We start from the raw sequence: 16,793 nt of genomic DNA, 5'->3' as shown, positions 1-16,793 counted from the left end.
TCAGAACCCCAGCACAACTCAATTCGAATAAGACATCCCCCAGGCATATCATAATTAACTTCACTAGTGTCAATACGATGGAGAAAATTCTGAAAGCAGCTAAATGCAAGAAATCTATTACCTACAAAGGGAAGAATATTAGAATGACTGCAGATCTCTCTGCTGAAAGCTTTCAAGCCAGAAGAGGGTGGTCATCGACTTTTAATCTCCTAAAGCAAAATAACTTTCAACTCCGGATCCTGTATCCAGGTTAAAGGAGTTTCATTTATGATGGAGAAATTAAATACTTTAATGACATTCATACGTTGAAGGAATTTGCCATAACCAAACCAGTTCTCCAGGATATTCTCAGACCTCTCCTCCATAATGACCACCCCAATCCTCTACCATAAAAATAAACTCACTCAGAAACTTTTGATCAAACTCCAACTTCCATGATGGCGAAAGGATTAAAACTGTCCACTGGACTTTTGAAAAACTTGATACCCAAAATTTTACCAGACCTATCAATATTCCCCATTAATGTGAACGGCTTAAACTGTCCTCTAAAGAGACACAGGTTAGCTGACTGGATACAAAAACTCAGGCCAGATGTTCAATGCATATAAGAGTCGCATCTTAAAAGATAAATATAGACTCAGGGCGAAGGATGGTCGTCCATATTTCAGGCAAATGGTAATCAGAAAAAAGCAGGTGTTGCAATTCTATTTGCTGACACAATAGGCTTTAAACCAACAAAAGTAAAGAAAGATAAGCATGGTCAGTACATGTTTGTTAAGGGTAACACTCAATATGATAAGATTTCAATTATGAATATTTATGCACCCAACCAGAATGCGCCACAATTTATAAGAGAAACTCTAACAGACATTAGCAACTTGATTTCCTCCAGCTCCATAATAGTCGGAGATTTCACACTCCTTTGGCAGTGCTGGATAGATCCTCCAATAAGAAGCTGAGCAAAAAAATTTTAGTTTAAAACATAACCATCCAACATTTGGATTTAGCAGACATCTACAGAACATTTCATCCGAACAAAACTGAATACAAATACTCCTCCTCAGCCCATGGAACATACTCCAAAATTGATCACATCTTAGGTCACAAGTCTAACCTCAGTATATTTAAAGGAATAGAAATTATTCCTTGCATCCTCTTGGACCACCACGGAATAAAAGTTGAACTCAGTAACAACAGGAATCTGCACACTCATACAAAATTATGGAAGTTAAATAACCTTATATTGAATGAGGGCTGGGTCAGACATGAGATTAAGAAGGAAATTGCCAAATTTTTGGAACAAAATGATAATGAAGACATGAATTATCAAAACCTCTGGGATACCGCAAAGGCAGTCCTAAGAGGGAAATTTATATCACTGCAAGCCTTCCTCAAGAGAACAGAAAGAGAGGAATTTAACAACTTAATGGACATCTCAAGCAACTGGGAAAGGAAGAACATTCCAACCCCAAACCCAGTAGAAGAAAAGAAATACCCAAATTAGAGCAGAATTAAATGAAACTGAAAAAAAAAGAATTATACAACAGATCAATAAATCAAAAAGTTGGTTTTTTGAAAAGGTCAATAAAATAGATAAACCTTTGGCTAACCTAACCAGGAAAAAAAGAAAAAAATCTCTAATTTCATCAATCAGAAACGACAAAGACGAAATAACAACAGATTCCTCCGAAATTCAAAAAATCCTTAATGAATATTACAAGAAACTTTATTCTCAGAAATATGAATATCTGATGGAAATTGACCAATACTTGGAAGCCCGTCACCTTCCAAGACTTAGCCAGAATCAAGTGGAAATGTTGAACAGGCCTATATCAAGTTCTGAAATAGCATCAACCATATGAGATCTCCCTAAAAATAAAAGCCCCGGACCAGATGGCTACCAAACCTTTAAAGTGGAACTAGTACGTATATTACTCAACCTGTTCCAAAGTTAGAAAAAGAAGGAAGACTACCCAACACGTTCTATGAAGCAAACATCACCCTGATCCCCAAACCAGGAAAAGACCCAGCAAGAAAAGAAAATTATAGACCAATATCACTAATGAATGTAGATGCAAAAATATTCAACAAGATCCTAACAAACAGAATCCAGCAACACATCAAACAAATTATACATCATGACCAAGTTGGTTTTATCCCAGGGTCTCAAGGCTGGTTCAATATACGTAAATCTATAAATGTAATCCAGCACATAAACAAATTAAAAAACAAAGACCATATGATTCTCTCAATCAATGCAGAAAAAGCTTTTGATAATATCCAGCATCCCTTCATGATCAGAACACTTAAGAAAATTGGTATAGAAGAGACATTTCTTAAACTGATAGAGACCATCTACAGCAAACCCACAGCCAATATCATATTGAATGGAGTTAAATTGGAAGCATTTCCACTCAGATCAGGAACCAGACAAGGCTGCCCATTGTCTCCATTGCTTTTTAACATTGTAATGGAAGTTTTAGCCACCGCAATTAGGAAGAAAAGGCGATCAAGGGTATCCATATAGGGTCAGAAGAGATCAAACTTTCGCTCTTTGCAGATGATATGATAGTATATCTGGAAAACACTAGGGACTCTACTACAAAACTCTTAGAAGTGATCAAGGAATACAGCAGCGTCTCAGGTTATAAAATCAACATTCATAAATCGGTAGCCTTTATATATACCAACAGTAGTCAAGTTGAAAAAACAGTTAAGGACTCTATCCCATTCACAGTAGTGCCAAAGAAGATGAAATATTTGGGAATTTATCTAACAAGGACGTGAAAGCTCTCTATAAAGAGAACTACAAAACTCTAAGGAAAGAAATTGCTGAAAATGTTAACAAATGGAAAAACATACAATGCTCATGGCTGGGAAGAATCAACATTGTTACAATGTCCATACTACCCAAAGCAATATATAATTTCAACGCAATCCCTATTAAAGCTCCACTGTCATACTTTAAAGATCTTGAAAAAATAATACTTTGTTTTATATGGAATCAGAAAAAAACCTCAAATAGCCAAGACATTACTCTGAAATAAAAACAAAGCAGGAGGAATTACGCTATCAGACCTCAGACTATACTACAAATAGATAGTGATCAAAACAGCATGCTATTGGCACAAAAACAGAGAAGTATATGTCTGGAACAGAATAGAGAATCAAGAGATGAATCCAGCTACTTACCATTATTTAATCTTTGACAAACCAATTAAAAACATTCAGTGGGAAACCGGACCCACAGCTTTCACCGTTAACTAAGATAGACTCTCACTGGATTAAAGATTTAAACTTAAGACATGAAACTATAAAAATACTAGAAGAGAGTACGGGGAAAACCCTTGAAGAAATCGGTCTGGGTGAGTATTTTATGAGGAGGACCCTCCAGGCAATTGAAGCAGCTTCAAAAATACACTACTGGGACTTGATCAAACTAAAAAGCTTCTGCGCAGCCAAGAACACAGTAAGTAAAGCAAGCAAACAGCCCTCAGAATGGGAGAAGATATTTGCAGGTTATGTCTCTGACAAAGAGTTTAGCTTTGTAATGTTAGGATTCTGGTATAATGTAAGTAGCAAGTACACAGTATCTAGGCAGCAGTGAATCTATACTTGTATGAATAATAGACAGATGAATACATAAATGCCTATTTTTCTCCACGTGGGGGCTAATGCATCAATGATAATGATTTTAAAATATTGTATGTATATAGTGTTCTATTTTAGAAAGTGCCTCTGTAAGTACATTATCTCATTGCATCTTAAAATAAAAGAACAAACAGACTTAAAGGAAAACCCTATCCTGTACGCGGGACGAACATGAGGCTTTGAAAGGTTAAGCGCTTCAGGCAATACAGCTAATACGAGGGAAAACTAGAGTGTAGCTCACACCTTTATTCTAAATGGGTGATTTAGGGCTGTGCCTCCTGTCTGGTTCATGCGAGAGCACCTGGTTTGGAGTCAACAGACATGGGTTTGAGAGCAGCGTTTTGTCCACTTCTTTCTATCCCATTCAGCTACACAGAGGAGAACAATGGACTAGGCTGCATCCAGATCACTACAAGGAGAAACTACCAAAACAGAAAAAAGCCACTGGCACCCACCTGTCTCAGTTAAACTTAGGAGAAAAAAATGTTTTTTTGGTTTCAGCACCCGACAATTCATACTGTACATTTTAATCTGTAGCTGTAACAGATAAGTTGAGAAACATAAATGTTTATTTTCTTAGTATAATTTCTATTTTTCTATTGCTGCATACATTTTTATGCATGTTTATATCTATTAAACAGGGGGGCGCCTGTGGTTCAACGGAGTAGGGTGCCAGTCCCATATGCTGGAGGTTGCAGGTTCAAACCCAGCCCCGGCCAAAAACTATATCTATTAAACATAAAAAGATGGAAATTTTGAGTTTTTAATACTGTAACTTTTAGTGTTGTAATACAAATATGCATTGCATAGGTACCTGTAAAGTGAATAATTAAAATAATATTATATACCTTACACCTGGTATACAAATCTATAAAGAACAAAGTACATACATTTCTGGTGACAATAATTATTATGATAACCACTATTTTGGGGGGGAGTTGAGAAATTAAATTAGAGAGAAGAGTTCTAAATTTGTTGATTCACTTTAGTGCCAAAAATAAAATCCTGATGTCCAGGTTATTTTTACACTACAGGCTGAACCTGTTCTTATCCAAATCAATTTGCTTTTAGTGAAGGAGATATTCACACAGTTCACCAGTTTCTACTGCCCTATATGTATCAGGGAATTTTTTTTTTTTATTAAAGAGTTATTTGGTACAGTTATATTTGGTTGTATTTATTACTTTATTAAAAACTATTACTACTATCTGGAATAGATAATAAAGTGCTACATGGTGTTGGAATACTGGGCTAAAATATTCAAACATTCATTCATTAAAAACCCCTCAATATCCTGTCATTTGTAGTAACATGAATGGAACTGGAGGACATTATGCTAAGTGAAATAACCAGGCAACAATAGACAAACATCTCATATTCTTACTTGTACATAGGAGCTAAAAAAATAAAAAAAAATTAATTCATGAAATTACACTTTAAACAAAAAGTAAGCTATTTTTATTTTCCTACTACGTCAAATTTACTGATCTTTTGTTTGTCAAAACATCTCAAGACACATGGCTTTGAATAGAACTACTCTGATTTTTATACCTTCTACCAAGGTATTATTATTTTGTATTTAATAAATTACTTGATGTTTCTCAATCTCTTCAGTATCATCTAACAGTTCTAGAGTTTCTCTGATGTGTCTGATGCTGTTCTATAGCTTTCTTGCATCATTTTTTTCACCTATCTCTATTACATTTTGGGTTAGGTACTATCTATACCATTTTCAGGACAAAGCAGCTAAGCCTGAGGAGGGTTAGGGACTTGTTATAAGTTGCCTGGTATACATAAATGCTAAAATTAGAACCCACTTTTTTTTTTTTTTGACTCCCACATCTTTCTTTCTACATTTTATCATCATTTTAATTGTCAAAAAACATTCTAGAAGTTCTATAAAAATCCTTAACCCCCTTTAATTGAATCTCATTTATTCTGCCCTATTTATTTCTCCATGGCCAATTCATATTGATTTTACATTTACACCTAACATTTTCAGATTATTATCGCCATTTATCCTCCTTTCCTATATATTAAATAACTTGAATGTCTTCACCTTCTCCTCACAGAATCAATTATTCATTATTTTAATTTTATTTTATTAATAGTGCTTTAAAAAATGTGTTAAACTACCTCTAGCTAGAAGCAAACCCTATAATGTCACTTCCATTGTGAGAACACAATATACAAGCAATATTTATCCTGACAGACGTCAGGAGAAGTGATAATGTTTCTGAGGAAAAGTTCTGACAATAAAAATACCTTTGTTACTGAGGGAGCAAATCCCAATTTGCACTAAAACTTACCAGGGCGAAATTGTGATCTAAGAAGAGATTAAATCTGAACCGTATTTTATTTCCATAGTATTATACTCAATTTATTCCTAAAAATAAGGCTTGCAATGAAAACTTGTGTCATATGTAATTCCACTGTTAAAATAATAAAAGAGAAAAAGCCACTTTATATGGTGAGGGAGAAACTTAGGTATCAAGTTATAGTTTGTAGTTTCTGTTCAGTTCTACACAATTTCCAGCTAGTAGGATGGAAGGCTCCCGTGTTTGAAGTGATGGATACTTTGTCTTTGTCTTCTATGAGAACCAGAAAAGGTGGCATAATTGTTTTAAAACTTTCCATTTAAGAGCCAGCTGAACTGAAAAAAAAATTTTTTTCAGTAAATCATAATGAATAAGATGTTAAGTGGATACGAACCATAATTTATCTAAATCACACGGAGTAGTTCACTTTACAGGGTGTCCCCAAGATCACACGTGAAGTCACCAAACATAGAGAAAATGGGAAACTGTGGCTAAATGTATCTTTATTTACAAAACATTCACTACAAATTTTTTACAAAATATTTACAAAATGTTTTTTACTTGTTTCCCATCTCTTTGGAACATTGTGTAAATATTTTCGATGATTTCAATATGACAATAATGCCTATGAAATTAAATCCAGACTCATTGTCTACCTGGATCACCATGACCTTATCCGAACTTTTTATATACTCTGGTATTTTTTACATAATTTGATTGATAGCAACACCAAACCAAACAAAATGCCAATAATCTATTGTCTTGCATATTAAATAATCACTGAAAGGAAATAAACAGAGTAATTGGGTCTAAGGCCCAAGATTAAGACCCAGTGTTATGTGCTGCCCTGTTTTATGTTGAAGCCAGGAGGGCCAAACCTCAAGTTCCCTCCCATTCTGTTTTGATGGATAAGGTCCCCCATCAAGGGGGTCATGTGCAGTGTCTGCCTATCCCTATCTAAACGGTGTAGAGGTTTTGGTTTCCTGCCATTGTGAGGGATTACTCAACTCAACTCAACCAACCGTATCTTCCTGCAGGCATCAAGGGTACCTCAGCCTTTTGATATTAAAAAGCTTATCTTCCACAGCCTCTAGCTGCCTACTGTTCCCAAGCACAACCCCCATGTGGCTCTGTGTTGTGTGGTATACTGCCCTCCCCAAAACTATGTGACTAATAAACTGCTGCTGATGTCATCTCTCATCTCTCCAGTAAAGGTGTAGTGTGCTCGGCCCTCACCATAACCCCAGGACAGACCAGAATCCCTCCCTCGCCAACCAGGGGAAAGGACGCACTTTAACGACTCAACATAGAACAAAATATCAGCTGATAAGTAATCAAAGAAATAATACAAAAACAATCTGATATAAAAATGTGGCTTTTGAGCTAAGTTAAAATATATTTTGTCTTAAAGTGCTATCATTTTAAATTTCTATGATGAACGGTGAATGGAAGACAATTTATTAGTTTGGAAGTGCAAATTGGAGGAAATTTCTTGATAAAAAATTTGATGTCTCTTACAAGGGTATATGTGAAACTTGGTAAACGGTCTGTGAAGCTAGTGAACGATGCCCCATGATTATATCAATGTACACAGCTATGATTTAATAATAAAAAAAAAATTGATGTCTAAAAAACATCCCAAATATCCTTCCTCTTTTACTCAGTAATTTTACTTCTGGGAATACATTCTAAGGAAACAATAATCACTATGGCAGCATTTTCTAATTGCAGCATTGTTTATAATGGCGGAAAGAGAGATATCATAAATTTAAGGAATAGTTTAAGTAATCAAATCTATACAATATAATAAAGACCACCTATTGTATTTATGTTTGTGAAGAACTTTTGACATTAAGAAGAAAATGTAATTATTAGGCAATTTGTACTTTGTTAGAAATATGTATGTGAACTACATGACAATACACTTTTAACTTTTTAGTGTGTGTGCACATGATATAAAAAAGAGCAGAAAGAAAAGGAACAAAATATAAATTGTTAAATTATGGATTGTAATATAAATACAATTATGGATTGTATTTTTAGCTTTATAATTTTACAGGGAATATATAGCCTAGATTATATTAATATATAAAAATATAAATACACACGAATGCCAGCACCTTTATGTTACACATACAAGAAGGCTTAGAATGAGAGAAGCTTGTAGCCATTTAGCTTCTATAAGCTGAGACAGAGGTAGACATTTGTCTTTAAGATCTCTATCAAAGCGGAGGTAAGTAATAAAATCCATCAGAAAATGGGAAAGGTGTGTCTTCACAGGTAAAATTTTTTGAGCAAATGAAGAGAAGCAGTACAAAATATTGTGCATGTACACATATGTACACATAGAATTTGTAAGGCGTATTTAAATACTCAATATATCCTTTTATGTATTCACTGTTTCATGTGCATTAATTCCACTTCAAGCACTTTGCCAGTTCTTTAAGCAGAGTTCCTGTCAGATTTTTCCCACATCTGCCTTATATCTGTTATAAAACTGAATGCACAATCAGCATTACACATCTACTGTTTATAATGGGAGAGATAGTTCTTTATTTATTGTAACTCTGCTTTATGTAATTTTTTACATTTCAAGTACATTTAATCAGTACAGAGGGTGGAAACATTGTAGCTTTAGTACTTTTATCTTTTTATTGAGGTAGAATGTGAGAATTTTGCTTTCTAATCTGCTAATCACAGTATTATGTCTTTGAGAAGTATCAGCGGAATATATAGAGCTAGTCTCACTATGCTCCATATAAAGTCTAAGTACAAATCTCTGTTTGTATTTTAACTTTGTAGATTTTCATTGTGAACACATATCATTTTATAATTATTTGTATTTGGAGGAAATAGTTATATTTTCCAATTATTTCAGAAGAAAAAATAGAAAACTTGAAAGTACAGAGGAAGACATTTAATTATTTTAATATTTTATGTCCCTAAAATAGTTAAATTTTTCACTATTTTCTTTGGCGTTATGCATATATAATTTCCTTAGTTGCATGCTGTGACAATATAATGATTGATCAACTTATGTAAAAAGTCCATTATTATAAATGCAATAATTTCAATTCAAAGAATACATTTTCTCCTATGTCTGCCAGAGTCAGTATGAAGGCTCACTGCTGTGTTTGTATGTACATACGCCGGTAGGCACGTCCTTCTCCTCTTCCCATTAAGAATATATAATCAACTCAATGCTTCCATATATTGCCAGTGTTTGAGATCTCCATTCTCCATTGATCAATAAAAGCGTAAATCCTGACTAGCTATTGTAGGCTTTTTAAGCTGTTCTCACACACTTTTGCTCAGCTTTTTAAAATTTTAGGCTGAAAAGCCTTTATATTGAGTATTCAAGAAGGTGAAAAGAGGAAGGAGTTCTATAGGGGGATTAGGGCAGAGTCCTAATTGTAGTTAGGACTAGTCACCAACTTTATGATTCTGAGAATGCCACATTCTTCCTCAGAAACTTAATGGATTCATTAATGAAATATTAATAAACTATCTTGGCCATCTTCCTCAGATCCCTGTGATTTTTCAGAATACTGTTTCCTTTTAATCTTTTGAATCCATTACCTAGAATTATTATTATGCTGTCTGATAAGTAATCATGAGTGGAGACAGAATGAGGTGCATCAGATTTGCAGCTTTCTTGTTTTAAACACATGAAATCAAGATTATAATAGAATACTTAGAAACCATTCCTTATAAGAATCTTATTCCAAAACAATTTCAATGTATTCATATGTTGTGTTTATTTCATATGTACTAATTTTAATATTTAAGTATAAAAAGATAGTACAGTTGAAACAATTTTGTAGATTACTAAAAAATTTCCAAGGTATATGGATTCTTTACTGTTATCTCAGGAAATATGAATCTGTCAAAATTATAATTCAATGGAAGAGATTGTAAAGTAAAACAAAAATCATCTCTCAACAAATTACATAGGTAGACATAACTTTCAAAAAGATGGCTAAAAGATTTAAATCTAAGATGTGAATTGGTAAAAACAAAACAAAAAAACAACCAACTATTTCATCACACTGGAAATTGAACAAAAGCACACAAACAAACCGGGAATCTTCATGAGAAGCTACTGATCATCAAGTAAGAGCAGTGGGATTCTTGGTCATGCTTGCCTGGGGCAGCTTTGATCTCTAGTTCTGCTCCATGGTAGTGCTACTAAGTGAGGCAGATGAACCAGAAACTTTGCTGCAGGAAGGTACAGAGTAAGTGGAAGACCTGCAGATTATCTGGAGATTAAGGTGAGAGACTGGGAATTGAGGCAGCCATAAGTAGATGTAATAAGCTCTCTGCAGATCCCGGGGTAAATTGAGGCAAAAACCAGGGAGAGTCGAAACTATCCACAAGTGACTACTAGCCCAGAGGAGAGAAGTTCCAATGGAAAGTAAAATCATCATATTTGACTGGCAGACTTAAAAACTGCCTGAATGTTGAATATTCTCCCCAATCTATATGTAAACTAATCAACAAAGCTTTATAGCTTTCTTGGTAGGTTTAAAATGTTTGATCAGAACTTCTGGTCAATCACTGGCTAGCCACTACTAAGCCATTCAGGTGCAGTCCCTAGGAATCTGGCTTAAAAACAAAACAATACAACAATAATAATAATGATTATGATGGTGATAATAATAAATTTCCGAGCAGAATTATCAGTTTGCAACACCACAGGAAAATTTCCTCTGAGAATGAAAATTTGTTTCCATTATGGCTACATATATCTCATATATATATATATATATATATATATTTTTTTTTTTTTTAAATTCAGTCTCTGTAGAGATTGTCAAAAATTGCCAATGCTGACTATATTTCAAGTTGTCATGGTGGGGTACTGGGAAAAGTTTTCAATTAGCAATAATCACGCCTTGGATAAATCTCACTGGCTATAATACTGCCACTGCTCAAAGTGTGCTACATATACTGTACTATATGAAACATCTGAGTTTCAGGCTGGGCATGGTGGCTTACGCCAATAATCCTAGCACTCTGGGAGGCTGAGGCAGGTCGATTGCCTGAGCTCATAGGTTCAAGATCAGCCTGAGCAAAAGCAAGACCCCATCTATAAAAATAGCCAGGCATTGTGGCAGCCACCTGTAGCCCTGGCTATTTGGGAGGCTGAGGCAAAAGAATCACTTGAGACCAAGAGTTTGAGGTTACTGTGAACTATGACGCTGTGTAACTCTATGGAGGGAGACAAAGTGAGACTCTGTCTCAAAAAAAAAAAAAAAAAAGAAAGAAAGAAAGAAAAGAAAAAGAAAAAATATTTAAACAGAAAACATCTGAGTTTCAAACAAAAAATACGATAAATGTAAAGAAACAAGAAGGTATGACCCACACTCAGGAAAAAACAAACAAAACAGTCTCTCTGTGTTTCTAGTTGTTGTATTTAGCAAAGACCCTAAACCTTCTATTATTAACATGTTCAAAGAACTAAGCGAGACTCTGTTTAAAGAATTAAAGTATAACAATATTGGTTCAAAAAGTAAAGAAACTTCATAAATAGAAATTGTAAAAAAGAAACAAAGAGAAGTCTTAAAATGCAAATGAAATGAGAAATTTACTAGCTGTTTCCAATACTTGAGATGGTGCAAGAAAGAATCAGCAGATATGAAGATAGATCAAAAATGATCAAATCTAAAAAATAGAGAAAACATCTTTGTGACCCTGGAATAGGCAAAGAGTTTTAAAGGTGGTATCAAGAGCAGCATGGCTGGGCAGCACCTGTGGCTCAGTGAGTAGGGTGCCGGCCCCACATACCGAGGGTGGTGGGTTCAAACCCAGCCCCTGCCAAACTGCAACAAAAAAATAGCCGGGCATTGTGGTGGGCGCCTGTAGTCCCAGTTGCTCGGGAGGCTGAGGCAAGAGAATCACATAAGCCCAAGAGCTGGAAGTTGCTGTGAGCCGTGTGATGCCACGGCACTCTACCGAGGGCAGTAAAGTGAGACTCTATCTCTACAAAAAAAAAAAAAAAAAAAAAAAAAGAGCAGCATGGCTATAAAATAAAAAAAAATGATAAACTGGATTCCATTAAAATATAAAATTTTTACTTTAAAGACACTATTAGGCAAATAAAAAGATAAGATGTAGACTGGAAGGAAATATATGCACATCACATACCTCATAAGAAACTTGTATCCAAAATATACAATGGACTCTTGCAATTTAGTAAGACAAACAGCCCAAATAAATAATGGGCAAAAGATTCAAATAGACATTTCACTAAAGAAGACATATGCATTGCTTATAAATACCAAAAACCCACAAAAACACATACAAAACCCGGAAAACTATTCAACGAAAATAACATACTGTATTTCTATGCTAAAACTTGTTTGCCAATATTACAAAACAAACTGGGAAAACTACTAGATAATCAAAATATAGACTAGACAATCAATAGAAACATATTTATAAATAGAGAGGAGCAGATCACAGATCCAGGCTATGATTCCAACTAATCTAAAAATGCTCATAAAGTGAAAGAAGCCAAAACCTCACTCTGTATGAATCCATTTATGTGAAATGCTTAGCAAAGGCACAGTAAAAGAATAGTTGTTACTGGGAAAGGGACTCTGGAATCAGAGACTGCCAGCAGGCTCTGGGGAATTTTTGTAATGATGGAAATTTCTAAAACAATATTCTGGTGATAATTGTACAGCTCCATAAATTTATGAAAGTCATTTGTTTGTACACTAACAATAGATATTTATGATATGTAAGTTGTACCTCAATAAAGCTGTTAAAATAATGATAAGAATAAAGAGGTACCCACATATGGTATTACTACCAACTGGGATCAAATAAGATCTATTATAATTGGTCTCCTGGTTTTGAAAACCCATAAAGACAGTGACTAATGCAGAGTAGAAAATGAGCCACTATTTCCTAAGAAGAAACTAAAAGTTTTTAATGCTCTTTATTATTATAATTGCTAATTAGTCTTTCTAGCTTTGCAGATGTAGCCAGTCCATTTATGAAATTGCAAATTCCTTTTTTAAAATCAGAAGAATTTCTTCAGCTTGTTTCAAACAGCTGTGTTTCTAGAGCCATAAGATGGAGTTCTAAATTTAAAAAAAAAATGAAGACTTTTTTGCACATTACATTTTTTTTTACTTTTTCTGTTCATTTTAAGAGAAGAGGAAATAATATTTGTTAAGTAATATAGCAAAATAGATAAGATTTTATGTTGTCTCACTTGCAATTATGTGAGATACCTGCAGTTTGTCTTAAATTAAAGATGAAAAAAATACCTCTCAAAATTTAAATAAGTGTTAAAGCTGAATTCCAATGTAGGTCTTTATGATATCAAAACTTATTATTGATTCTCCCCACTCTGCTGCCTTATGCTTTGTTGAATACAGGCTTTCAAACCCATTGTACAATTACTATAAATGTCTTTAAGTATATCTGTGCAGATATAACTTAAAAAATCAATTTTCAAAAAATTATGGACCATTGATTGGTGGGATTACACCTGCGGTGCATCTTACAAGGGTATATATGAAACTTAGTAAATGTCTTAACACAATAACTAAGAAAATGCCAGGAAGGCTATGTTAACCAGTGTGATGAAAATGTGTCAAACGGTCTATAAAACCAGTGTATAGTGCCCATGATCGTATTAATGTACACAGCTACGATTTAATAAAAAAATAATTGTGGACCATTTAATATAAGATTATATTTATATATTTTTTAACATTGTGAAACAAGATAAGTTATTGTGGAAGTGGTAAAGAATAAAATGTAGTATGCTTCCTCTGTCAGAGAGGAAAATGATCATTAATGAATTTTCATTTTGATTACATAAGATAGTAGAAATACTGCATACCTTTTATAATATTTTATTAAAGGTATACAATTTTACAAGACATACAATTTTATCTGTCAATTTAAAAATATGTACTCAATTAAAAACTTTACCATATAAATTACAAGTATAGCTAAGAAATAACAAGAAATCCTAATGTCATTAAATATTTAGTCAATCAGTCTAGGCTTTTGGTTGAGCAGCAAATGACATAGGGACCAACCAGAAGCGTAAATGCTTTCCACCAGAGTTTCCTTGCCTGGTTTAGAAGTTCTAGACATTGTCAAAGACTGCCTTGCCTGGCTCTAGTCTTGTATGTACATGTATTTAAAGCAATTTAAAGTACTGAAAACTCATCTGAAAATCACACAGATTGTTTCAAAACCTTTGAAACAATGGGACCATTATTCCTAAGGACATATCAGCAGTTCAGGGTAAATAAGACAAGGAAACTAGTATTATTTTTGGTAGCTATCAAAGGAAAAAGAATCATGCAGAGAGATGAAAGAGTACATTTCTAGCAAATTTGTTGTTCAAAACAATAATCCTCTTTTCTCATTCTGCAAAATCTATATACAGAAGAAACTGGATTTAGTTTTGAGACTAGAGTATTCATAACAAAAAATCAATAGCAGTTGTTTTTGTTATTCTTAGGTTTCAAAACATTTTTCCTAGTAGGAGTAAAAGAAAACAAGTAAAAACGATTCATTGCAAAAAATAAATAATAAAGCTGAGGGGATAATTCCCTTAATATAGCATAAAAATAAAGCTTGAAAATAGGTGCATTGATATTGGGTCCTGATGATATGGAAAAACTTATTTGAATATTTTTATGATATGTCATAAAAAAATCATTTTGGCATTGCTGGGAAGTATTATGTTATTTTGCTTTATGAGCTGAAGGGAACTGAAATAGTTTTTAGCAAGTAATTACTTCTGCAGAAAGAGCCCCTGGTTTTAAGATTCACCCCAGGAATTTTCATCAGTACTTAACATACAGTTTGAACATCAATAAAACTATAAAGGTTGAATTATCAGTCTCAGGGAGAAAAAAAATTACCTATTTTTAAAAGGAAAACAATATTAGACTTCTAATCGATTCATTCTCTATGAAAATAAAGATAGCAAAAATGCTCAAAGCAAAACCTTTTCCACATGCACATGTTGTATTTTCTAAAATCTGTGAGGAATAATAGTAAGTGCACTGAAGAAATACTTCCTTTTGCCATTTCTTATGTTTGTACTTCAAAAGTACATGCACCCTGTTATATCTACTGTCTATACAGGTACCCATGCTGATGTATGCCGACATCTTTATGAATATTTTTTGTTGATGTTTCAATGTCCATGAAGCTCACAGAATATACTTGAGCAAGCAAGAGGTAACATTCAGCTTTTGAAATTTCATCAACTTTGAAAGAATTTAATATCAATGATTTAAATAATGAAATATTTATTTTTAATATAAAAATTCCATTAGCTTTCAAAATTTTCAAGGAGGTCATGACACACAAAGACAGACTGAGGAACAGTCATATGGGAGGAGGCGCAGGAGCCATGACAAACAACTAAAGGCAAAGTGGGATCCTGAATTGAGTTCCAGACCAGAAAAAAAAAACCCACCCAAATCCACAGTAGTTTACTGGGGAAGCTCTCAATTTGCTTAAGGCTTATAGATGCTTTAATAGTATCAAGTCAATGTTAATTTTCCATATTTGATCAACTGTGGGGGTTGGATATTTAAATGAGAGAAGCTGGGCAAAGAGTGAGCAAAAGAAATGTCTGCATCATTTTCTGCAAATCCATAATTATTTCAAAATAAAAAGATAAAAATTCCATCATCAGCTTTGTTTTATAAAAGGACACGAATAAAGAAAAACCAGTATTACTGACAGAGTTCAAACCGAGTAGGTATTATTCCTTAGAAGAACACAAGATAGTGTTCTACCTCTTGTGTAAGATTGATTCATATTCATAAAACCATTGACTAAATTACTTAATAAAATAATTAGTGGGCATTGTGAAAACTGTGTATATAGAGAAAATTTAGTTAATGAAAAGAATGAGGTAAACATGGACCATTTAGTAACTCTGCATATTAATGACCAAGTCATTAACGTTTTCGTTTTCAAGTATATAGCCTATTTATTTTTTGACATTTTCAACATACAATTTTTGATATAAAAAGTGTTTTGTAAAATTTAGTGAGCCATATAAACAGAAGTCCAAATATCAATCATACACCAAGCTGACATTGGAATAAAAAGGGCAGGATTATTTGCTCTGCTTTACCTGAAACTGTGTGATCCTTGGAGTCTCTTGTTATTTTTATCCTTGCATGAGGATAGATGTAGTGCATGGTCTTCCCATTCATCTGTAAAATCTAAGACATACACATGATAAGGTGGAAAATCAATGTTAAAGACATTTCAAATGCAATGTACAAAATTAGACTTGTTCATTTAAAAGCATATTGATTAGGTCAATGAAAATGTATTAGAAGATTCTCAAATGATGGCAATTAAGCACTAATACTGTATAACGATAATTTTGGTTTCTGAGGTCATCATGGTTTTTGCATTTATAACCAATTGCTCTTGCAAACTGATTTGTTGTATTTGGGAAATTAATGAATACATGTCAGATTTTGAGGAAAGTTTGTTACTACAGTAGCACAGATATTAATGCCAGTGTATAAAGAAGGTATATGGGAAATTGCCAGCAGCTGATTTTCTCTGGACAGCCTGGACAAGGTGTTTTTAATTATCAGCAACTAAGTGGTGCTAAGGCAGAAAAAGCTGGAGGAGGTCTCCACCCTTCCCAGGAGTTAAGTACTCCACTTGCTGTAATTGGAATGGCTGTGTATTTTTGTTGCTTGATTTTTTTGAGGAATTGTACTTCCTTTGAGCACATCTTCCAGAAGTTTCAGTGTATACTGGATGCTGGGACTAATTCTGTACAAATAAATAAAATGTGTTTATTCT

At 33.8% G+C, this 16,793-nt stretch overlaps 1 protein-coding gene and 1 non-coding gene across 2 annotated transcripts in view; both read right to left on the bottom strand.

The window, feature by feature from the left end:
* Window positions 1-16,793, bottom strand: part of PCLO (piccolo presynaptic cytomatrix protein) — a 376,239-nt gene that overhangs the window by 130,681 nt on the left and 228,765 nt on the right. The window contains exon 9 of the mRNA XM_053609602.1: window positions 16,102-16,192. Within this exon, the coding sequence (XP_053465577.1) occupies window positions 16,102-16,192 (91 nt within the window). The remainder of the gene's footprint in view (window positions 1-16,101; window positions 16,193-16,793) is intronic.
* LOC128560443 (U4 spliceosomal RNA) lies at window positions 10,768-10,908 on the bottom strand. The gene has a single exon (XR_008372952.1). It is a non-coding gene; the product is annotated as a U4 spliceosomal RNA (small nuclear RNA).

Source organism: Nycticebus coucang, chromosome 11 (assembly GCF_027406575.1).
Source record: "Nycticebus coucang isolate mNycCou1 chromosome 11, mNycCou1.pri, whole genome shotgun sequence".
NCBI lineage: Eukaryota > Metazoa > Chordata > Mammalia > Primates > Lorisidae > Nycticebus > Nycticebus coucang.
The sequence above is the reverse complement of the archived record's forward strand: the minus strand, read 5'-3'. Positions and strand labels throughout refer to the sequence as shown.